The following is a 25,268-nucleotide window of genomic DNA, read 5'->3' as shown; positions in this document are numbered from 1 at the left end:
ATCATGACCTGAGCCGAAGGCAGACGCTTAACCATCTGAGCCACCCAGGCACCCTGCAGCTTGCTTTATTTATTTATTTTTCAGGATTTTATTTATTTGACAGATAGCGAGAGCAGGAACACAAGCAGGGGGAGTGGGAGAGGGAGAAGCAGGCTTCCCGCCGAGCAGGGAGCCTGATGTGGGGCTCGATCCAGGACCTTGGGATCATGACCTGAGCCGAAGGCAGACGCTTAACAACTGAGCCACCCAGGGGCCCCTGCAGCATTATTTATAACAGCAGAAAATAAAAATGATGCTCATCTAACTAATGCTTATTAGATTGTATACAAAAAGTAATTAAAATGACAAATTTTGTATTTTACCGCAATTTAAAAAATAACGTAATGAGCCCAAACCATCAACCTGTACACTTTATGTGGGTGAATTGAATGTGAATTATCTCAATAAAGCTGTTGAAAAATAAAACCATGCATTTACCAATAGGGAACTGATTAGATTGTGCTATACTCAGTCAATGAAATATTATATAAGCTTTATAAAAAGAATGAGGTAGATTTATGTTTTTGATAGGGACAATGTCCAGAATATATTGTAAAGGAAAAAAAAGTCATGTCCAAACTTTTTTCTACACATTTTTATATATGCATATGTCTATAGTTTTGTGGGTATCACTACCTAAGTATTGTTATGCAACTTGCCTTTTTCACTTATGTGTGTTGGGGGTTGGTACACATAGTATTACAGGTCTCCCCTGCTATCTGAAAGTAGAGCATTCCTTTGACACCTCTCCTTAGCCCCGTGGAGTAAAGTGAAGAAGCCTTTACCATTAATTTATATGGAAAATTTTTCAAGTGTTCACAGACCCAAAATATAACTTCTCTTAGGCTTTTCTGATACCTTAGGACACCGCTTACTAACAGATGCACAAGATAATCAAGCAGCACAGAGGCTCACAGATACAGTTCTGTGGTGGCTTGATGCTGAGGTGTGGAGTGTAGGTGGGGCGGGGGGCCCTCTCACCGCTCTTCGGGCCCGCAGCCTCTGACAGCTCATTGCAAAACAAGTGCTGGATGCTATGTTCTCTTTTTGACTTTTTTCATAAAAATGGAGTGGTGTACTACAAACTTTCAAAAAGTCGGGGTAATTGTACCTCACTGTCTTTAGCTGCTTCATACTGTTCAAGGTTTGGTTTTTCTCCGTTTATTTAATCATTTCCATATTGGTAAGTATTTAGGGTATTTACAACTTTCAGAAATCTCAAATAATGTTATGCCTGATACCCTTGAACAAGCACATGGGCTCCATAATTTCTCAGGGTAGGCATTGCTAAGTCAAAAGGTACGTGCATTTCTGTACTTGGTAGATACTGGCAAATTGCCCTTCAGTAAGATATTATTTACATTCTAGTATCACATGAATATGTACATTTCCCCAATCCTAACCAACACTTTAAATTTTTTCCAATTCAATCAGTAAAAAAAAAAAATCTTTTAAATTGCATTTTCATGATTAAAAATCAGATTGAGCGTGTTTTCACATTTATTTAACATTAAACACTGAGCTACTACGGTAGATGCTAGAGACAGCAGTGAACAAACATTAAACCCCTGCCCCCCCCCCCCGAATTTACGTTCAAAGTTTATTGGCCATTTATATTTCCTCATGCCCTTTACCTCTTTTTCTGCTTATTTGTAGTTCTGAGATATTCTGGACATTCTTTGTGATATATGTGGCAAATATTTTCACCCATTCTGTGGCTTGTCTTTTATTTAATATATATACAATATAAATATTGTTTTCAATATTTTTTTGCCTTACACAAGTTTTTAATTTTTATGAAGCCATAGTCCTCAATCTTTTTCTTTATGCTTTTATGTTTTATGTCTCATTTTAAAAGCCTGCCTTTACCCTGAGGTCATAAATATAGTCTATACTTTTTTCTAATATTTTTATGGGTTTAGTTTTACATTTGGCACCTGACCCCATCTGGAATCTATTCTTGTGAATGGAGTGTGTGTGGATTTCACATCCTACATACAGTATATATATTTTTGAATGTTAAAATTTTTAAAAAGTGTGTATGATTTCTGAAAGCAGAAAGAAGCATGAAGACTTTGAAGAGACACTCGGGGGGCACCTGGCTGGCTGGATCGGTAGAGCATGTGACTCTTGATCTTGGGGTTGTGAGTTCGTGTGTCACACTGGGTGCCGAGATTACTTAAAAATAAAATCTGAAAAAAAGGAAAAAGACACTTAGCGAGTAGATGTCCAGAAGAGAAAGGTAAAGTGATGGGAAAGAAGGCTGTGGCCTGTGGAATAAATTGGGTCATAATGGGTGTAGGGAGGGACAGAGGCAGAAGGATGAGCCCCTGGCTGACCTTGTGTCCTGGTTGCTCAGGAAATACATGAAACTTCTCAAATACATGAAACGACACAGCTTCAGATACAAGAACCAGAAAATAAGCCAGAATGATTCAGAGATTGGATTCTTTGGTATTTCTAATTGTAATGTAATGGGATTATTAATCCGTTATCTGGGACAAAAATGACTTTGGGATAATATCCTATTTAAAAGTAACCCAACCTTTAAGGGGCATCTGGGTGGGTCAGTCGTTAAGCGTCTGCCTTCGGCTCAGATCATGATCCCAGGGTCCCGGGATGGAGCCCCGCATCGGGCTCTCTGCTCAGCAGGAAGCCTGCTTCTTCTCCCACTCCCCTGCTTATGTTCCCTCTCTCACTGTCCCTCTCTCTGTCAAATAAATAAATAAAATCTTTAAAAATAAATAAATATAAAAGTAACCCAACCTTTAAAACAAAAACCAAAACAAAACCCTACCTTGGATTAATGATTGACTTTATTTCCGTTAATTCTGGCTACCAGAGGTTCAAAGTGAACCACTGACTGATAGGTATGTTAATTAACCCTTTTTAGATTTAAGAGTTTCTTCAGAGAGTTTATTTTTTAAGGGTTTTTCTTGTTGCTTAATACATCTGAAAAGAATGCATATACAAAGAATTGAGACATGAGAAAGCATTGGTTCAACACTAATGAATCTACAAGAATTGGGATTTGGGGAAGGTGGAAGAGATTATCTGAACATTTTTTAAAAATTGGAAACTGCAACCAAAATAAATAGATAAAATCCCATTAACACTTAAGAGTCTTCATAAGACTGTCTCCATGATTTTTATAAAATTAGGGAGCCTCAGTTGGCTGCTCTAGGATTCCTCAAATGCAAAACAAATAAGGAGATCCCTGACTGGCCCCCATGTCGTTGAACACTCTTCCCCACCCTATCCCACCCCCAACTTCTTAATGAAGCAGGTCTCCATTTTCAGAACTTGAAAGAGGATGTCGCATGGCTGAAATATGGGTAACAATTGAATAAGCCTTCAGTAGATCATTCTTTAAAGAGGGCTGGTAGTAGTCAGAATGGCTAAAATTAACAAGTCAGGAAAGGACAGATGTTGGCGGGGATGCGGAGAAAGGGGAACCCTCCTACACTGTTGGGAATGCAAGCTGGTGCAACCACTCTGGAAAACAGTATGGAGGTTCCGCAAAAAGTTGAAAATAGAGCTACCGTATGATCCAACAATTGCACTACTGGGTATTTACCCCAAAGATACAAATGTAGGGATCCGAGGGGGTATGTGCACCCCGATGTTTATAGCAGCAATGTCCACAATAGCCAAACTGTGGAAAGAGCCAAGATGTCCATCGACAGATGAATGGATAAAGAAGAGGTGGTATATATATACAATGGAATATTATGCAGCCATCAAAAGGAATGAGATCTTGCCATTTGCAACGACGTGGATGGAACTGGAGGGTGTTATGCTGAGCGAAATAAGTCAATCAGAGAAAGACATGTATCATATGACCTCACTGATATGAGGAATTCTTAATCTCAGGAAACAAACTGAGGATTGCTGGAGTGGGGGTTGGGGTGGGAGGGATGGGATGGCTGGGTGATAGACACTGGGGAGGGTATGTGCTATGGTGAGCGCTGTGAATTGTGCAAGACCGTTGAATCACAGATCTGTACCTCTGAAACGTAATACATTATATGTTAAGAAAAAAAAAAGGGAAGAATGAAGGGGGGGAAATCGGAGGGGGAGACGAACCATGAGAGACTATGGACTCTGAAAAACAAACTGAGGGTTTTAGAGGGGAGGGGGGTGGGGGGATGGGTTAGCCTGGTGATGGGTATTAAAGAGGGCACGTACTGCATGGAGCACTGGGTGTTACAATGAATCATGGAACACTACATCAAAAACTAATGATGTAATGTATGGTGATTAACATAACAATAAAAAATTTTAAAAAAGGGCTGGTAGTGGGAGCTCATCTGGGCCAATCCATTCAGAATCCCCTCAGTACCTTTCTTTTGGCATTGAGAGCCATACAACCCTGTCCGTGTGTGGTACGCCAGCGCGCTTAGAAATACCAGTTCTTTCATCAAACACACAGGATTGCTTGCCGAGTGCTTCTCGAAGGTCAGCTCATTTACTCCTTCTAGCAGCCCGATGCGGTACAGTTATAAGCCGCCTTTGACACAGCAGGAAATTCAGACTCCAAGGACTTAAATTGGGTGCCCAGGGTCACACAAGAAGTAGCAGAATCACAGCGGGGACCCAGGTCGTCTGGCTCCAGGTAAGCATAAGCCCTGTGCTGGTACTGTCTCCACATTGGCTGTGTCCGCAAATGCAGCCGCCAGGAGAGGGAACTACGCTCCCGTGAGTTCCCCGGAGGCCGAGCTGAGGAACCTGTGTCCCACGTGTCTGTGGTTCTCAGGCCGCCCCGGAAGGGGCCCCCTCCCAGCTGAACAGCAGCTGCCCCTATAGCCCACCTGCACCCCAGAGCAGCCCTCTGGTGTCCGTTCCTGTGTGAGTTCTGTAGTGCCCGGCAAAGTTCAGCCTCGTGGTTAAAAAAAAAAAAGGGAGAGGAGTGTCCTCAGATACAAGATGTGGTTGATCCGTGCAGAGAGAAGTTCTGTTTATGCTTCATTCTGGAAGGCAGTGTTCTCCATTTGGTTTGCATCACACGGTGAAATACTATGCAGCCCAGAGAACGAACGGTTTACAGGTCTGACACAACAGATGCGTGAGCCCGCAACAGGGGCCAGTGTCTGGAAGTGGGCACACAGGTGCTTCTAGGGTCCTAGCTACACAACTGTGGGTTCAGTTTCTACAATCCAATTTTCTGTGTGTCTATTGTATTTCACTAAGGAGGGAGCTTGGTTGGTTGGTTGAATGGTGTGTATTCTAGTCAGCTGAGGTATTGTGAAAAATGCAAACTCCTGAACTTATATCTAGAGATTCCCATTCTGGGTGGGGCCTGAGAGTTTGCAGTTTTAACAAAAACCCCACATAATTCTGCTGCAGGTAGTCTAGAGATATGCTTGGGGTTTTTTTGTTTCTTTTAAGAGTGTGTCTAATATAGTCAAAAAGTGTCTGTGAAATGGCTCCTTATAATTATTGAGACTTTTCACTCAGGTTCCTGTGTCACAGCCCATGGAAATGTAGGTGCCTTTTGAGAGGCTTGGCTTGCATCATGCATTTATGTGCATGAAATCAAGTCTAGGCCTTTGGACATGCCATATGGCCCACTTTTTTTTTTTTTTTTTTTTTTTTTTTTTAAAGTGATCAGTGACCATGAGAAGCTCTGGGACTTTTTTTAATCGGGCTTGTACATATAAGTTTATTTTTTTTAAGTTTTTATTTTAATTCCAGTATAGTTAACATACAGTATAACATTAGTTTCAGGTGTACAGTATAGTGATTCATCACTTCCATACATCACCCGGTGCTCATCATGACTAGTGCCCTCCTTTTTAAAAAATTTTTTATTTACATTCAGTTTAATTAACATAGTGTATTATTAGTTTCAGAGGTAGAATTCAATGATTCATCAGTTGCTACAACACCCAGTGCTCATTCCATCAAGTGCCCTCCTTAATGTCCATCACCCAATTATCCTATCCCCCCACTCCTCCCCTCCAGCAACCCTGTTTGTTTCCTAGACTTCAGCATCTCTTATGGTTTGCTTCCCTTTCTATTTTCACCTTACTTTATTTTTCCTTCCCTTTCCCTATGTTCATGTGTTTTGTTTCTTAAATTCCACGTGAGTGAGATAATATATTTGTCTTTCTCTAGCTTACTTCACTTAACATAATACCCTCTAGTTCCATCTATGTCATTGCAAATGGTAAGATCTCATTCTTTTTGATGGCTAATATTCCATTGTGTGTCTTTTTCCATTCATCTGTTGATGGACATCTGGGCTCTGCATAGTTCTGCTATTGTGTACAATGCTGCTATATACATTGGGGTGCAGGTGTCCCTTCGGATCACTGTTTGTATCCTTTGGATAAATACCTAATAGTGCAATTACTGGATCATAGGGTAGGTCTATTTTTAACTTTTTGAGGAACCTCCATACTGTTTTCCAGAGTTGGCTGCACCAGCTTGCATTCCCACCAACAGTGTAAGAGGGTTCCCCTTTCTCTGCATCCTCGCTAACATCTGTTATTTCCTGAGTTGTTCATTTTAGCCATTCTGACCGGTGTGAGGTGGTGTCTCTTTGTGGTTTTGATTTGGATTTCCCTGCTGCCAAGCGATGTGGAGCATTATTTCATGAGTCTGTTAGGCCCACTCTTTCTTGAGAATAGTTTGCCAGTGAGCACTGTGCTCTCTGACCAAGCTGCCTCATATCCTTGTGAAATTGGCAGGGCATGAATTGTTAAATATTTTATAAACTACCAAAGACCAAGATAAGATGTGCTTAAATGGGTGAGTAAACTGAGGTGGCTTATTAGCAGCGGCGTTTCCTCATGCTCCTCAGAAATGGCCATTTCTCAGCCCACATTTTGAGGTGGGAGCTAACCTGAGATGTTAGCGTAATTATACAGTTTGATAAAGCCGAAGAGGTGGGCCTGCGAGACTTTCCTGACCTTACGACAGTCCACGCGGGCTTGGATCTACTCCAGCAGGCAGCGCAGAGCCTGAACCCTCAGTGTGGCTGCTTCAGGCACATCGAGTGAAAGCTGCGGTGACGAGGACAAGGTGGCATCGTTAAGACCACGGTCTTCAGCTTAGAAAAGACTTATGATCAACTGGTTATAAACACACAGCCAGAGAAATAGCTGGGAAACTTAGCAACTGCCAAAAAATAAATGCTGGTTTCTCTGTGTGTGCATAGGCCTACTTTGCAAATAACATGGACTTTGTTTTTTTGGGGGGGAGGGGTTTAAAACTTTTTTTTAAGTTCAGGTATAGTTGGCACACGATGTTACATTAGTTTCAGGTGTACGACATACTGACTCAACAAGTCTGTGTGTTCTGCTCACCCCAAGGGCAGCCACCACCTGTCCCCGTATAGCGCTGTTACAGTACCACTGACTCTCTTCCCTCTGCTTTGCCGTTCATCCCCAGGACCTGTTCATTCCATAGCCAGCGGCCTTTACCTCCCCGTCGCCTTCACACATTTTGCCCATCCCCCCCGACCTTGGCAACCATCAGTTCTCTGTATTTCATAGGTCTGTTTCTGCTTTTTGTTTGTCTGTTTTGTTTTTAGATTTCACATGTAAGTGAAATCATATATTTCTCTTGCTCTGACTTATTTCACTTAGCTTAATACTCTCTGGGTCCATCTATGCTGTCACAAATGGCCAGATCTCATTCTTTCTCATGGTAAGTAATACTCAGGTGTGTGTGTGTGTGTGTGTGTGTGTACACCACATCTTCTTTATCCATTTATCTGTCGATGGATGCTTGGGTTGCTTCCGTATCTTAACTATTGTAAATAGTACTGCAATAAACTTAAGGGTGCATTTATCTTTTTGAATTAGTATATTTTCTTTTGGTGAATACCCCAGGTAGTGTTGATTTTGAATGATAAGCAGTTAGTTTCTCAAAGCTTCTATAGTCAGAAAAGAAACACATGACATTCCAGAAGGTATCTTTCATTGATGAGTCTGATAAGTTGAATGTCGCTGTTGGAGAAGTGACTTAAAAGTTGTTTCTGTGTATGTGTACTGTATGTGTGGTATATGAGTGGTGTGTGTGTGTGTGTGTGTGGTATATTTATTGTGTATGGTGTACTGTTGATAGAAGTGACGTGTACGTGTTTCATATGTGGTGAGGACATGGTGTACTGTGATTTTGTGTGGTGTAGGTGTTCTATGTGTGTATGTGGTGTTTTTGTGCTTGGGGTATGTGTGTATTGGTGGTCTTCTGTGTGTCGTGTGTTTTGTGATGTATGTGTGGTCTTTGCAGTGCGTGTGGTGCATGTGGTATAGAAGCATGTTAAATGCGTGAGGTATGTGGTTGTGTTTCCACGTATGGTATAAGTGTCACGTGTGATGCATGTGTGTTGTGTGTTTGCAGTATATGTTTGGTGCGCTCTATGTGTGGTATTCGTGTGTTGTGTATGTTATGCACGTGTGGTATGTGTGTGGTGTATCAGTGCACACACCACAGTGATACCACTCACACCCATCACACACCACACATATACCAAACCCCACACATACGCCACACATTTATATACACTACAATTACCACATATACGTCACACACACATTAGTCTCAGAGTGAAACAAACAAAAAACACTTCCAATCCAAGGTATCCTAGCCTCTTCCCTCACCAGTAAAATGAGGATAATAATACCTGCCTTACTTATCTCATGGGGTTTCTGCTGAGGATTAAGTAATATGATGAAGTGTATGAAAACATTTTGGAAATTATGTAAAACATCAGTATTTTAAGCAGATAGGATTTCCTAAAATCTTTTGAGTTGTTCCTCAGACTCCATAATTATGACATCATGTAAATATGCTACTTCCTTTGTAATCCTAATCAAATTCTCAGTGAAACCCTGGAAAAGCCCAAAATGAATGGAAATTCCTACTAAAGCAGCTCACTCTATAATGCCCCTCAGTGAGTGACCATTGTGAGTGGATCTGCTGAAAACACCATTGGGGATTGCTTTGTAAGCTTGAGAAATGTGTTGACAGTTTCTGAAAGTAGGCTGTTGCAGTGATGTGAATGGCTGGGCAGTGGTTCTTTTTAAGTCAATGTTTATATTTGTATCCACTTTGCAACAATAGGGACAGCAAATTTAACATGCTACTTTGTTAGAGAAATTAATTGGCACCAGCTAGGCTGCCTCCCTGGCCCAGTACATAGAGCGTACCACTCTTGATCTTGGGGTCATGAGTTCGAGCCCCACACTGGGTATTGAGATTACTTAAAAATAAAATATTTTTATTTTTTTAAAGATTTATTTATTTGCGAGAAGGAGAGAGAGAGCTTGAGCAGGGGGAGGAGCAGAAGGAGAAGCAGACTCCCCACTGAGCGGGGAGCCCGATGTGGGGCTCCATCCCAGGACCCCGAGATCATGACCTGAGCCCAAGTCAGATGCTTATCTGACTTAGCCACCCAGGTACCCCAAAAATAAAATCTTAAAAAAAGAAGAAAAGAAATTAGCACCAGCTTATCGTTCTAGGCACCACCTAGAACTATAGTGTTAAAGTATGCCCATATTCTTTTTTTTTTTTTTAAAGATTTTATTTATTTATTTGAGAGAGAGAGAGAGCACATGAGAGGGGGGAGGGTCAGAGGGAGAAGCAGACTCCCTGCTGAGCAGGGAGCCCGATGCGGGACTCGATCCCGGGACTCCAGGATCATGACCTGAGCCGAAGGCAGTCGCTTAACCAACTGAGCCACCCAGGCACCCAAAGTATGCCCATATTCTTCTTGGCTGTATTAAAAATGAACAGAAACAGAAATGTAAATCTCATATTTACCACTTCTTTGAAAGCACTTGAGTGATTATCATGTAGCTTCTCAAGTTTGTTGACAGCAAATATATGCTGTGGGGTTTTTTGTTGTTGGTTGTTTGTTTTTTTGTCAAAGGATAAATTGAAAGGGTCCGTGAAAGCCACAGACGTCTGGTCTTGCACTGATATCCATGGGGTAAAGTAGGGCTTCTCTGGAGTCTGTGTAGGGCTGGGTGACAGGCCCTTCTTTCTCAGACTTTGCTGCCCTTGTCCCTGCCTCCCCTCTCTTCCTCCCCCAGAACAGTTTTGCTTCTCCAACTAAAGCCTGAAGGGGAATGGTGATCACATTGAGGCTGAGAGAAGAATTCCAACCGTTTACATTCCTTTTTTCCCCTGATCCAAAGTCCAGTCTTGAGGAAGAGATGGGAGTCCTGATTCAGTTGCCCAACACCCAGGCTTTACTGATTCCTTATTTTTATCCTATGTTAGTCACTTGGCCTTTCTGGCTTAATGACTTGGTGATCTGAAGGGTCAGTGGTCACATAAATCATATGATTTAAAAATATTTTTGTGGTTTGTTTTCCGGTTGTAGTAAAAATAAAAAACAAAGTTTGTCCTTTAGTTAACATTCATATTTATGTGGGGATGATTTCTCTTTCTCATTATTCTTAGAGATGTAAGAAGCTAATGTGCTTTGGTTTGAGATAGTTGACATAGCAATTTCTTAACTCCTTTTATAGGGTAGTCCTGTGTTTTCACTGGGGAGAGGCAGCCTGTGGAAGGGCCTCCCTTCCCTTCCTCATGGCCTCACCATTCAGGTGAACAACTCTGATCTTTCTTGATCCTGCGTCTCATCTCTATAAGCTGCAGAAGCCAATGGATCAGGCCATGATTTTTTACCTTTACCTTTTTGAAACCTCCCCTCTCCCCAGCTTTTTATTTTGAAATGTTTCAAACCTGTAGAAAAATTGCAAAAATAGTAAAATAAATATTCACACAGTCTTCATGTAGAACCCCCAGTTGTTAGTCTTTTGCCACATGGCTTTGTCTCTCTGAGCTCTGTCTATAGATTTTGCTGAACTATTAGAAATGCTAAGTAGCCTGCCACATCATCCTTAAATACTTCAGCTTGCATCACCTAAAAATGACTTCGTCCTATCTTACCACAACACACCATTATTAAACCAAGAAAAATACTACTCAGTGAACAATATATTCCACTTTAAAGTTCTCCAATGATCCCAAGAACGCCTTTTTATAACTTTTGTTTTTTCTTAGAATCCAGTCAAGGCTCACATGTTGCATATAGTGTTAATGTCTCTTTAGTCTCGTAATCTGGGACCATCCCCCCTCCCTTTTGTTGACATTGACCCGCTCATATTGAACCAGTTTTATGTCATTGACTCACTCGTTAATGAACAAATTCCTTATCTACAAGCTCTTGGATTGTGCTCTTTCAGTGATGAGTTGGAGTCCCTCCAGACTGCAAATCTTAACATGGTTTCCAGCCTCATTAGACTGGAGATAGTTAAAATCTGTGTGATGGCTTCAATCACTTTGACAATAAGCCGTGTAAGAAAATGTGAAAGACATGTTTATGGTTAATGGTTCAGCACAATTAGCTGAGGTGACCAGTTTCCTGCCCTGCCCTCTGGCTATGTGTGCGTGCAACCTCCAGGCTCAATGCCATCCTCCGGCATCTCGTCCTGGGAATTCTGAATGAGATTCAGGGCCTGGACTTAAAAAATAAACTCACTGGATGTCTGGTGATAGGAATGTTTGTGACCTTTTGTTTTGCTTACAGATTTTGAAGGACGTGTTTTCTCAAGATAGCCCCTTCTACTTTCTGGGTCCATACTTCTATTTTTTAAAAAACCTAAGTGGGTATTGGTGTTTCTGAGCTGATCTGATCTGCAGATCTTCTGGAACATACATTGCTGCTGACTCCTGGCAGAAAGTCTCTATCCATATGTTATAGGCACTTTGTATTTGAAATTTTTCTTTAATTGCTTCACTGCTGCTTCATCTGCTAGAGCCTAAAGTTTGTCATCAGCCAGTTCTGTGTACTTGAGGCCCTCAAGCAGATGTGTGCTTACCATGTTTCTGGCACTATTCGTAAAGCTTGTGGGGGTTAAGTGAGATAGCAACCCCATGAGACGTGGGTACTCTTAATCCTGTAACAAAGATGACAAAACGGATTCAGTCAGATGAAGCAACTTGCCCAATACTACATGGCTAGTAAGTGGCAGAACTGGGGGTTAAACCGTGGCAATTTGATTCTAGAACCTGCGTCAGTACATAAAGTACCGCTGCAGGGATACTGAGTATCTTTTAAGAAATCCCAGATGCTGGGCACCTGAGTGGTTCAGTTGGTGAAACGTCTGCCTTTGGCTCAGGTCATGATCCCAGAGTCCTGGGATCTGAGTCCCGCGCTGCATCGGGCTCCCTGCTTACTGGGGACTCTGCTCTCCCTCTGCCCCTCCCCTCCACACGTGCTCTCTCCCCCTCAAATAAATAAATAAAAATCTTAAAAAAAATCCAAGATGCTGTTTTGAGGTAGATGGTGTGCCACTGAAATACTGGTTTTGATGTCCTTACTAAATAGTTGATTCCTTTGTGAGATTTAAATCTCAGAACAGTGGTACTAGTGAGAAGTCTACGTTTGTTAATCCCACAAATCCATCAGATGCCCTGGTTTTTGGTTAGGTCCAGTCCTCGAAGGAAGCTCGTCTCATGTTGGCAGCCTCAGGGCTCCTGCTGTCAGGAGCTCCACATCCTTCTGTCTGGACTCTGGCCTGCTTTACTCTCAAATGAAAGCCTTTTAGAGCACAAGCTCAGGGAGTGGGATGATGGAAAGAGAATGTTCTATCCTCCCAGGTAGCTTATGATGAAACTAGTAAATTAATTGCCATTATTCCTTGCCACGAAAAGATGAGTTCTTAGGGTAACAATAAGTAGGCAGTAAGGATAAGCCAGCCTCCAGCGTGCTTTTTCTGGGTTAGATGGATCTGAATTGACCTCATCACAAATCACAGCTCTGTGACACCTACAGGAACTCATAAGAAATAAGAACGACTGGGGAGAAAGAACTGGAACATCAACACTGAATGTGAATGCTCCTGACAAACCTTAAAAAAGAACTCGCAAATGGACAATAGATGTGTAGTGCTAGCTGTAATTATTGCATCTTTTAAAACAAGATTTAAAAAGCCTCTTTAAGCACTGTTTGCATTTTAAGATAATACTCAACTTGGCTACCGGATTGCTGCACTGCTCTTCAAAAGGATGATTTGGTTATGTTCAACTTCTCTCCTGAGGGACCGAAAAGGGAAGTTCTCAGCTTTTTATAGTATGAGGCCTCTAGAGATTTTCACTTTGTGGATTTAAAAAACAAGTTTCCTGTCTCTATATTAAAGAAAAGAAAAAAAAAAGACTAGAAAGAAACATAGGGAGATTATGGTGGTTGGGATCTGAGAATGATGGCTAGTTCTTAAAACTTGATTTTTTAAAACTTCATGTAATTTATAGCTTAAAAATGAAAATTTTTTTAAAGATTTTATTTATTTAATTGACAGAGAGAGACAGCGAGAGAGAGAGAGAGGGAACACAAGCAGTGGGGAGTGGAAGAGGGAGAAGCAGGCTTCCCGCCTAGCAGGGAGCCCGATGCGGGGCTCGATCCCAGGACCCTGGAATCATGACCTGAGCGGAAGGCAGTCACTTAACCAACTGAGCCAGCCAGGTGCCCCAAAAATGAAAATCTTTAGAGGAAGGGGAACCGATTCCTCAGCGTCTGATCTGGGAATAAAGTGGGCGGACCAGAGAAGGTAGACTTGCCAGCTCAGAAAGGCAGAGGGATTTTCTAGGATCCTCTTGTTTGGGTTGCTGGTTAATAATTAGACAAGCTTCTCTGCTTCTCTGGGAGTCGTGACTAGTTTTGAAATTAAAAAAGAATTTATCCCAACTCAATGCATCTTCAAATTTTTCCTGTTTTTCAATTAAAAAAGGAAATGCCTCTCAGCAATCAGAAGAATCCCTGATTTAGAAACTGAAATCTCCAACCCCCTCTCCTACCCCATTCACCTGTTCAGGAAGAAATAACATGGAACCTAACATCTACATTTCCCAGGTATCATTTCAAAACATTAGTGCCGTGCATGGGGACAAATGCGTAAGCAAATGAGACCCCATCTCCCCATAATGTTGGAAGAATCTAACACAAAGCCAGGTGTTTGGTTTGGATAGCTGCACTCTCCCATGGTAATACTCCAAGAAGGTCCATCTATTCTGGAATTGCAATCTAGAAAATTGGGTCCTTTTCAGATCCTACCCAAATGGTACTTTGTAGACTAGCTGCAGGTTTTTCCATAATACTGGAAAACTCCATCTAGTCTCTGGACCAGGGTTGACCCCAGCTCCAGCTGGACTTCCTGAGTTGTTCATTTATCCAGTCATCCATCCATTCAACAATCACGTGTCGATCATCTGTGTATGTGCCAGGCATTGTACGAGATTCTGCGAGCACAATGATACACTGTCCCTTGCTTGCGGGAAAACCTGCGGTTTCGATAAGTGTTAGGAGAGGGGTTGCAGAAGTACTAGGAAGGTGCAAAAGGGAGAGTAACTCAGGCTGGCAAGGGATGGCACCGAGGGAGGAGAAGGGTAAGAAAAGTGTTGGATGGAAGAGGGCTCTTGGTTGAGCCTTGAGAAGTCCAGCGGAAGTTGGCCGCCTTGACCAGGTGGACAGAGGACTGTCCATGCAGAAGGATTGGCATGCCTCAAGGTGGAGGCGGGTGGTTGGCTCCTTCTGGGACTACACGTAATCAAGAATGGCTAGAGCCTGGTGTATGGGATTGTGGTTGGGGGCTGGCTGCTGAGGCAGAAAGTGGACAGACCATGAGAGTTCTGATATGCCACGCTGAGGGGCTTGGGTTCTATCTTAATGCCATGGGGGCTACTGCAGGATAAGCAGTGGCGCCGTGGGATTTGATTAACCCCCCAAATAACGGAAAGTTTATAAGACATTGTGCTTCATTTGGACTTTTTTTTTTTTTCTTCAAATGAAAGTGATGTCAGAAATCAGAAAGTCAGGGGACACCTGGCTGGCTCAGTAGAGCATGAGACTCTTGATCGAAGGGTCGTGAGTTTGAGCCCCATGTTGGGTGTAGAGATTACTTAAAAAGGGACATTCCAAAATATTTTTTAAAAAATAGAAAATTAGTATTTTTCAGGCCAGTGTAATCAGTGATTTACAATTGTTTCAGCTGACTAAATGCCAGACTCAGGCTAGGCATTCAATACCTATTTATTGAACGAATAAATGGGAGAATGAAAGGCTAAGCCTCTGTACGGGGTAGTAGCTTTCACAGTGAAGATGTGTCTGATTTTTGTTAAGTCCATACCGGGATTTACAAAGGAGTCTGGTTGCCTCCAGGAGCCCTTAGTCCATCCAGGCTGCAGTTGCTGGTTCCGGTGCTGGCTGCGGGCCTTCAGCGTGGTCTCCCAGCCGTGGGTTAGCAAAGCCTCGGCTGCCCGGGTCCTGGCTTCTCAGGTCAGGCAGGCTCGTGTCCCAGCGGGTAACTGGGCTACCGCTTTGCCTGTGCCTGGGTTTTACTGCGTCCTTCAGGGGCCTCCCCTGTTTACCTGGCTTGAGACTGCCCCACTCCACTTCCACACGACAAGTATTTAGGTCCTTTTGTGTTCCATTTTTCTCTATTCATGTCCCACTCTGCAGTTCTATAACTCAAAGCATTATTTCAGCTCTGGAATCATGTCTGTCCACAGACAAATACTATTTGATGATGCAGGCACATATAATGAGATTATCCAGGGAAAAAATTTTGAAGAGGTAGGCCTTGCCAGTGATGTCTTACTATGATACTACCTTTTTTTTTTTTTTTTGAGAGCACACCCCGGGGCGGGGGGAGAGGGTGTGGGGGTTGGAGAGGAAGAGAGAGCAGACTCCACGCCCAGCAGGGAGCCTGACTCAACGGCTTGATCTCACAACCCTGAGATCATGACCTGAGCGGAAACCAAGAGTCAAGTTGCTTAACTGACTCAGCCACCCAGGCGCCCCCACATGAGTAGTTTTATTTATTTATTTTTTATTTATTTTTTATTTAAAGATTTTTATTTATTTGTCAGAGAGAGAGAGAAAGAGCACGAGCAGGGGGAGCAGCAGAGGGAGAGGGAGAAGCTGGCTCCTCACTGAGCAGGGAGCCGGATGTGGGACTCGATCCCAGGACCCTGGGATCATGACCTGAGCCGAAGGCAGATGCTTAACAACTGAGCCACCCAGGCATCCCCCCACATGAGTAGTTTTAAAGATTGATCGATTTTTTTTTTTTTAAGATTTTATTTATTTATTTGACAGAGCACAAGCAGGGGGAGCTGCAGACAGAGGGAGAAGCAGGGAGCCCCATGCGGGGCTTGATCGCAGGACCCTGGGATCATGACCTGAGCCAAAGGCAGATGCTTAACCGACTGAGCCACCCGGGCATCCCTGATTGATTGATTTTAGAGCGTGCACACGAGCAGGGGGAGGGGCAGAGGGAGAGGGAGAAGTAGAGCAGACTCTGAGTAATTTTAAAGCAAAGTGTTTAAACTTTCCTCACCTCTGGGTCATCCCCACAAAATTTTAGGGTTCTGGGAGCCCCTGTCTGAAAAAAAAACACTGGTTATCAGCAATAAGAATGATGAACGTTCAGTGGAGGGAAGGATCGTTTGGGCTGGATTGGTTACAGAGGGATATCAAACAGGAGAAGCTAAACTCTACTACAGAAATTTTTAATACCCCTATCTCCAGCTCTTGTTACAGCAGTTTTTAAACTTCAGTGTGCATGAGAATTCCCTGGGTTCTTATTAAAAGAGACTACTGGTCCTCACTCTCAGTTTCTGATTCAGCACATCTGGGGTAGAGCCTGAGAAAGTGCATATTTCACTAGGTCCCAGGTGACGCTGATGTTGCTGGTCCCGAGACCGCGCTTTGAGAATGATGGCCTTCTGAGGCTACCTAAGACTGTGCCCACCTGGCTGAAAGGAGCATCCTCGTGCCTCCCACTTGTGGTTGTCGGGATTAAGTGGATATACAGAAAAGGCTCTGAGCTAGGAATGATGCTACTGCGCAAGCATAGCCAATCTGGAAACTTTGGCCCATGCTTTCTGTCCCTGTTTCTTTGCTGTTGTTTGTGTGTGTGTGGTTTTTGTAATGAGCCACTTAGCAGGAACCTCTTTTCCTCCACTTCAAAGCCAGAGGCCATGTGAACTTGGAGGCCAAGTGTTTAACCTGACTTAAGTGATGTGCTGTATTCACCTCGCCCATTATTTAATGTAGGGCTGAGCTCTGTGTGCTGAGCTGTGTGTGTGTGGTAATGGGAATGTGCACAAGTGAAATCGAAGGTGTGGTGTCAGATCTTTGACTCATCCTTAGGGAAGGAGGGAGGAATTCATCAGCCTTACAACAGCCTTGCCCATGAAGCTGTTATTCCCACTTATATGTGAGGACACTCTCTCGGGCAAGCTCTCTCAGGCTCTGACTTAGCTCGGGGTGATTGTAGGGATACGCAAAGCACTGTGGAGTCTGGGAAACCAGCCACTGATTCATCCCCCTGGATACCAGAGCTTCGTGGGTCATACAATACATACAAACAAGCCTCGTGAAAAACCGGAATGTGCCTCCTCATCACAGCAGCTCTGCCCCGGTGACCAGGCCACCCAGGCAGAGTCTGAAACCCTCAGAGCAGAGAGCCTGACAGGGTAGCCAGCCCTCCAGTTGGGGCTCTTGTCCTAGATCCATTGGTCGTAGCCAGGTGGCACCTGGATCCTGTTCCAGGTGTGAACCATAGCAACACAAGATTGCGAGAACTGCCTGGGAACATTTCCCCCAGGGGGACGTTGGCTCTGGCCTATCTAGTACTTTCAGGGAGATTAAGGCAGCCTGGCATCGTCAGAAGAATACAGATTTTAGAATCAGACAGACCTACCTGGGTGTGGACCCTGGTTCTGCCACTTGAATCCATTTCGTCGACAGGAAGTCGTGGGTACCGCCCATCACGTGGAGGTGTTGTGCAGGTCAAGTAACAATGTGCCTAGGCTGGGGTCTGGTGCAGAGGATCTGTACTTCATGAATGATAGAATTTGGTGTTTTATTTTTTAAAAACTGGAAAGATAGGGACGTGGGGAAAAAAGTTTTTTGATTTTTATCACCCTATCACTCAAGCTCTTGCCACTCATAGTGCGTCACTGTCGACTCTTGTAGACCCATCTGTTAATTTAAGGTTTATATGCCATGGAGCGGTTTCCTTCCATGGTACTTTTTAAATGAACAATCTGTTTTTACATGGCTGGAGTTAATATAATTTTGTATTCTGATTTCGAAATTCTGTATGTAATTTTGGTGGATATGCTGTAGTTCACATAAAACTTATTTTTGAACATCTAACAAAAGAGCAGTGGTTGAACTAGTGGTAATGTATTCAGATAGTAAAATAGAAGTATATTTGTTAACGTAGAAGTGTGCTCATGATTCTATGTAAAATGAGACGGTTTTACCTTAAAACCAAGTGCCTCCCAGATCTATCTGGATGTTCACCGCCTCAGCCTCAGCAAGCTTTCAAATTTTAATGGGCCTCAGAATCACCAAGGGAGCCTGTTAAATGCAGGTTTTGAGCTTTACCCCTACAGTTTGATTCAGCAGATGGGGCTCAGGGGTTGGCATTTTTACGAGGATCCAGGTGATTCTGATGTGGGCATGACACTCCTCCCATTTCTACCTGTTGAAGCTATACTTAGTTTTCCGCACTTCGCCATCGGCTTTCTCCTGAATTCCTAAAGTATTTCGTGGCACTTTTTGCCTGCTTTCTTGTCTTTGGATCTTTGTGAATCCTTCTAAATTTGTAAAGTTTTCCTGATCTTCTGAACAAACCCAATCGGGCACCTGTGTCACATCCCTGGGATTGTGTCAAGCTCCCAAGTTCCTGAATATAATATAGATACCAAAATATTTGGAATCCAGGTTTCTTTGATTTGTAGTGAAGAGAAAGAGGCCAAGCATTCCAGAACTCTTCAGCATACCTGCTATTAGGGGCAATAAAGGTAGCCTTTCCAACCTTGATAGGAAAAAAAAAAAAAAAATCTTGTTTAAATTACCCTGGCCTTGGCAATCACACTGTGAAAAGTAGTTTGTCCTTTGTGCATTTACTTTGGTCTAAGCCAGAGATGGCCAGTGTTTGGAAAGGGGGGTTAAAACCCTTCAAGAAGCTTGTCATTCCAAAAGCATTGCGTGAATATCTTCTAGGATTATTGGTTGGTTTTCATTCTCAAACTTTGTGCCATTGAGGTTATTCGAGGTAAATTTCTCATCTTGCAGTTCATTTAGGGGCCATTCATGCTAAAATTGAGATTGAGTTACCCGTAAAGTACTTCTTCACTCAGGTTTTATTGATCTCCCTCCTTCCTTAAGCCAATTAAGATCGGATCTTTGGATCTCCATTGTCAAGTCAGGTTTTGTTGTCTTATGTCCTATCCTTATGTAACAGGCCGGCTGTTGCAAATTGGTTGTTACACTGTTAAAACAATTGCTAAATATTATGTTCCGATGATTTTGAATTCCCCCCCTTGCCTGTGAGGGGACTAAATAATAATCTGTACAAATCTGTGATTATTCTAGCTTTAAAAGCATTAATAGCTACAAAAAAGCATTCCGCAAAAGGAAACCTAAAGAGCCAGGTTTATTAGCTCGCTCAGAAAAAGTTCTTCCTTGGGGCGCCTGGGTGGCTCGGTTGGTTAAGCGTCTCTTGATCTCTGCTCAGGTCATGGTCTCAGGGTCGTGAGTTCAAGCCCCTTGTTTGTTGTTGTTGTTTTAAGTAGGCTCCACACCCAGCCTTAAAAAAAAGAAAAAAAAACTTCCTTGCTCACATGAAAATGTTAACTTTGTAGAATTGAAATTCCAGATGACCTGAGAAATCATACAGGGGAATAGAAGGTTCTGGTTAATGAAATGGTTCTGATGGGAAATCACTGGATGGATTATACTTGTCCACATGGCAAACTTAGAATCATTCTTCAAAACCCTGTTCAGAATTCATCTATAAACCCCTAGATCTGTAAAGCTTTTCATGATCCCCCTTCTTGGAAAGAAGTAACCATTTCTTTTATTCTACAAGCACAACAGGACCTTATATACACTTCTATGGCCGTATATGTCACTGTCTAGTGTAACTATGTTTGCACATTGCTATTCTCCACTAGATCAGAAACTCACTGGGTGGGGTGCCTGGGTGGCTCAGTCGTGTTAAGCGTCTGTCTTCGGCTCAGGTCATAGCCCCAGGGTCCTGGGATCAAGCCCCACATCAGGCTCCCTGCTCGGCAGGAAGCCTGCTTCTCCCTCACCCGCTGCCCCCTGCTTGTGTTCCCTCTCGCTACGTCTCTCTCTGTCAAATAAATAAAATCTTTACACCCAGTGAGTTGTGTTTTTTTTTTAAGAGAGTGTAACTTACCTGTGCAGTCTGATCACATGTCTAAATGGCTGGATATAGTCGTACTAATTGAATGAATATATGAATGAGTGAGGATTCTGTTCTAGTCAGGTGGCATCAGTCAGATAAACGGCATTTTGTGGGTATTTTCTGAGACATCCTGCAGTTAACAAAATTTAAAGCATCACCCTGTCATGAAAAATGTACCTAAAATATTGTTACAATAAATTAAGAATGAATGATGAAAAAGACAGGCTGAGTATCTATTTCTTCCAGGATTCCTCATACCAACTGAGTGTTCAGCCTGTGGGACCCCTGATTTAAGGGACTGGATCTGAAATTCCACAGAAACCTGTTCCACATTAGCCCATCAGCTGCTGTTAAATTCCTTCCCTGGGCTCTTGAAATCCACAGAAGGCTCAGATATCACAGATATTTGAGCATTATACGTATGTGATAGATTGTGAACATATTCCTCAATTTCTAATTTTAAAGTCTTTGTATTAAGAGAGGCTGATGACTGAAAGAGATGATTTTAGAACTGAAAGCGACCTCTTCATTTTACTGATTAGGAAACCAAGCCTCCTGAGAGATGGGCAGTTTTCTTTAGTGGAAGGAGCCCTAGAATCGAAGTCAAATAGATCACGTCTTGGCTCTGGGGCTCAAATCACAGCCTCTTACTGGCTGTGTGATCATAAGCAACTTACTTAAGTGTTTGGAAGATCAGTTTTCTCATTTGTAAAGTTTGGTTAAAAATCCATCTCGGTGGGTCATGACAAGGGATTACCGAGGTAAGCTGCACCGGAGTACCAACCGTAATGTCTACACAGAGCAAATCCTCAGCGATCTTTAGTCTCTGCCCTTCCTCGCCCGAATCATGCTCCTCACGGCAGGAGTAGGACTTAGAAGTATTCCTTGAGGCGTCGTTAGGATGGCTTGTGGTTGCCAGTTTACTTGACAGGACTCGCGCACGTCAAGGACACTCACTGCAAAGGAGCCGTTACGTCGGTGTTTGATACAAGAGTCAGGATTTGGTACTTTAAAAACAATCTCCCTTCTGTGTTCCATGTTTTATTCCTTGTTGCTTTTTTCCCTTTCTTTGAACTGAGAATTACGGCACCCTCCCAGTCAACCATCAACTATAATTTAAGTTTGTATAATTGTGTGAATTAGCAAGGTCATTTCTATAAAGCCTTAGGAACTCAGAGTAAAGTATATAAACGTTTTGGGAAAATCAGACCCATGTAGCGTAATCAGCCTTCAATTTTTAAAAATCACATTCTGAAATAATAAGTGAAATATCTGTGCTAAATTGAAGGGGTTGGGGCTGGAAGTGAACTAAGCATTTTGAGCATGAGGTGTTAGTCTTACTTATGCGCTCCGGTCGTCCTGAGACGTGAGTCAGGTGGGAGAAGCAGCAGTTTGCTTTCTCTGCTCATTCCCTGGAGTTCATCTGTCAATTGCAGACACAACTTATTTTTCTCTCTCTTCCCTGTAAAGGCAGAAACCTGTGGGTTCTTGTCGTGGGGCGCTTCCCAAAGGAGCACAGAATTGGGATTCCAGAGTTCAAATACGTGGCCAACATGCACGGAGACGAGGTATGTATGCGGCTTGAGTATCGGAAAGGTCACCAGACACGCTTCCCCTCGGGTCTCTCGAGCTCCGTGTAAATGCTAAGGAAGCAGCATAAATCGTACCAAAAAATCTGGAAAGGTCTTGCAGCGAGGCCTTCTGGGAGAATTGAAGGAACCAGGGTCCAACAACCACCAGAGTCAGTGCCCCGGGAGGCTCCCCGGAGCTCGTTTTGTGCCGGGACTGGAAAAATAGCAGCGCCGAGCCCTCACGGCCGGCCGAGGCCCTGAAGCCCGCCCTGGGCTGCTGTTTCCCACCTCCTGGGGGACATGCAGGTGGCCCAGCTACGGAGCTCTAGTATATTTGAATTCAAAACAGTTAGAAGATCCCAGAGAGCTATCCAAACTCCTGCTATCTGACTTTTTGAAGCTTTTGTCACCTTGTCTTAATCTTCTACTCAGCGTTTTCAATATTGAAGTTGACGGGCAATCAAGCTTACAGTTCTCTCACTCAACAAACGCTCTTAAGTTTTGTAATGTCTTGCCTCTTTTCCAACGTATCAGAGATCAACTCTCCTTTTGTTTGATGTCATGATATTTATTTTGTTTTGTCCGTTACCCTCTTACCCCCTCCCCCACTTGGCAGTCATTCCCCTCAGGCCTTTGAGGGCGCTCCTGTCCGTCTCTTACCGCGCTTCCTCAGAGGATTTGGGGAATGTGACAGTTGCGGTATTTTCTGTTCCCAGGACCCCATACGCCTGGGCAGTGAAGTGGAAGGGAAAGACCGTTCCCAGTCGTCACAGTCAGGAAAATTTACATAGCAATGTGTGTAGCGCCCTCTAAAACATGCTTACCTTTAAGGAGCGTCGAAGTCAAGGCATGTGCAACCCACTGCCTCGTGAAGACACATGGGAGTTGGCAGCAGTGTGGGTGGCGGGCTCTCTTCCGACGCTGGGCTTCCTGTCCTGGCTTAGCCCTCCCCAAGCCCAGGCTCCGTAGGAGCAGGTCCACCTCTCAGGACGCACGCAGCCCGACCTGTCCTGCTGGGAGGACAGGACTTCTTGCAGTGGGAGCAAGGTGCAGACCCTGGCCTCTAAGAAAGGCGTAGGCCTTTGGACCTGATCTGTGAGCGGATGGAAGGTCAGTCCCCCCGTGACTTTGCTGAGTGTGATCGCGCTGTACCTGTCAGATTTGATGTCGCTGGGAGTCTGACCAGTGTTGGTGTGATAACAACACAACTGATCACCGCAGATGGCAGCCCAGACCTCCCCCTTGCTATGTCGTCTGTGGATCCAGGTCCATGGAGTCCATCTTTACTAAGAGACATACAGCACTCGTTAACTGCAGTAGTTTACTTACTGAATTCCTGGCACTTCGGGGGTTCCAGCATGGTGCTCAGAAATAACCCTCCGAACTGAAACTTTGGAAGAGAAGCCAGAGTCCTTTCCCTCCCTCACCTCTGAGTTGGCTTCTTTCTAAGATGCGCTTTCCCAAACTTCTGGCCTTTTGCTGTCCGGGTAGGTAATGTATCCCATCAAATCGGGGCTCTCTAGTTCACCCTGATTCTTTGACGAATGCCAGGGACTGAGATCAAGAAAGGGTGAAGTCCCAGTGCACCTTGGGGCGGGGACCTGAGGCCCTGTGATCCCCCGTGTGTCCCCCATGTGTCCCCACCGGTGGCAGTGTCCGGGCTCTGTGGGCCACTGAGGAACTTATCCTGAATGTGAGATCTTGTGCCTTCTGCCCTCCTGGTGCTGCGAGGAGCTGGGGACAGTGATGGCTTCGCTCAGGAGCAGAGGAGTGTGTTTGAGTAGAGGGTCCAACCACCTGACCCAGCCTTCTTGCTCTCTCAGATCTTTTGGAATTGAAAGAGCATTTTCGAGAACCCACTATAAAATGCTACATAGCTAACATTTTAGGGCACTGGTTCTCACCTTCTTTAGGTAGATGCCTTGCTATTCCGCCACAGACTCTGGGTGCTGACCTCAGGGTGTATGGATCTTCTAGGAGTCTGTGGGCCTCGTGTGGAGAACCCCACAGGGGACATCTGTGCACGGAGTGGCCTGCTGGACAGAAGTGATCACACTGTTTTTAAAATGTTTCCTCTCTTACCTGGACCCCACCCCACAGAGGTGTGTGTGTTTCCCACACTGAATACATGGCTAGATGGCAGTGAGCATCCCCAGCATTAGGAAGACCCAGTTCTGCTGATCATACCTGCTATTTTCCCCCATGAATTTTTGCCTTACGTCCTTGTACCTTGTTTTAGAATCAGGTCTTTTTTAAATTAAAGATAATCTGTTGTTGTTATTATAAAATCAATCATGTACATCTCAGAAAAAAACATAAACCAACAACAACAACATTGTATATTGACCTTCCAAAAATTAGTAGTTAATTCCTTACTATTTATCCACCTAGGTGTTTGTGTGTGCATGTGTGCACTTCTATTAAATGAGCTATGCTGATTTACTATTTGTAACATTTAAGTTAATACTAGCCACCCTTTCATGTTAATACAAGTTTATCCTGTCTTTATCTTCTACCCCACTTTCTGGTTTCTCAAATGTCCCCCAGATTGTCTACATCAGGATCCAGTCCAGGACCATGCATCACATGTGGTCCATTCCCTTGAATCTTTTGTTCTAGCATTTAAAGGATCTTTTCGTGACTCTAGACTTAATAAAGAGATCTGATCAATTAGTTATCTGTCCTGCAGAATGTCCTACATTCTGGATTTTTTGCTTCCTTGTGCCTCTAGTCCCTCTGGTTCCTTCCAACCGGAAGCTAAATGTAAAGGTTTGCTGTATTTAGGTGAAACATTTTTTGGCTAATAGACCCTTAGGAATCATGGAGATGGATTAATTTGGCCGATGCTGGAGGGTTTGCAAAAACTTTGGGTAGCAAAATCAACTTAAAATGGCCCCTTTGCAGGCAGGTATTTTATAAAAGAAGTGATATTAAACCTCCTCTTGTATAATATTTTTCTTGTCTCCCTTCACCCTGCTGTTGGCTCATGTCCTTCCAATGACACTGGCTCATGGTGCCTCGTTGATCAGACTGACAAGTTACTTTCTCCACAGTGCTTTACAAGCACGTAATAACACGAGCCAACATTAATGAGCATGGGCTACACTAAGTGCTTGGTGGGGGTGTGTGCTTGGTTGTAGGCTGTCTGAATCCCAGCCCAAGCGCCGGGCCTTACCCAGCTATGGGTCTGCCTCCTTGACTCTCTCTGCTGCCTGCTAAGTGTTCTGTTTGTACTCTTTTCATTTTGACGTAGAGATCTATGATCTGTTTGGATGGATACCTAATGGTGCCTGTCGATGAGAAGATTTGGTCTTATTCATCATGTAAAAAAGTGGCAAGCTCTTAGAGTAACGCTGGATATAAATCCAAGTCCGTTTTTTCTACTGCCTGCCTCCCCCTCCTTGATTGCTGT

At 43.6% G+C, this 25,268-nt stretch overlaps 1 protein-coding gene across 4 annotated transcripts in view; it reads left to right on the top strand.

Moving 5' to 3' along the window:
* CPM (carboxypeptidase M) overlaps positions 1-25,268 on the top strand; it is a 71,498-nt gene that overhangs the window by 19,320 nt on the left and 26,910 nt on the right. For 2 of the 4 annotated variants that reach the window (XM_036110416.2, XM_036110415.2), the window contains exon 3: positions 21,756-21,853. In XM_036110416.2, coding sequence (XP_035966309.1) covers positions 21,756-21,853 — 98 coding nt within the window. The remainder of the gene's footprint in view (positions 1-21,755; positions 21,854-25,268) is intronic. The other 2 variants (XM_036110414.2, XM_036110413.2) reach the window with 1 other exon arrangement.

This window comes from Halichoerus grypus, chromosome 6 (genome assembly GCF_964656455.1).
Source record: "Halichoerus grypus chromosome 6, mHalGry1.hap1.1, whole genome shotgun sequence".
NCBI lineage: Eukaryota > Metazoa > Chordata > Mammalia > Carnivora > Phocidae > Halichoerus > Halichoerus grypus.
The sequence above is the reverse complement of the archived record's forward strand: the minus strand, read 5'-3'. Positions and strand labels throughout refer to the sequence as shown.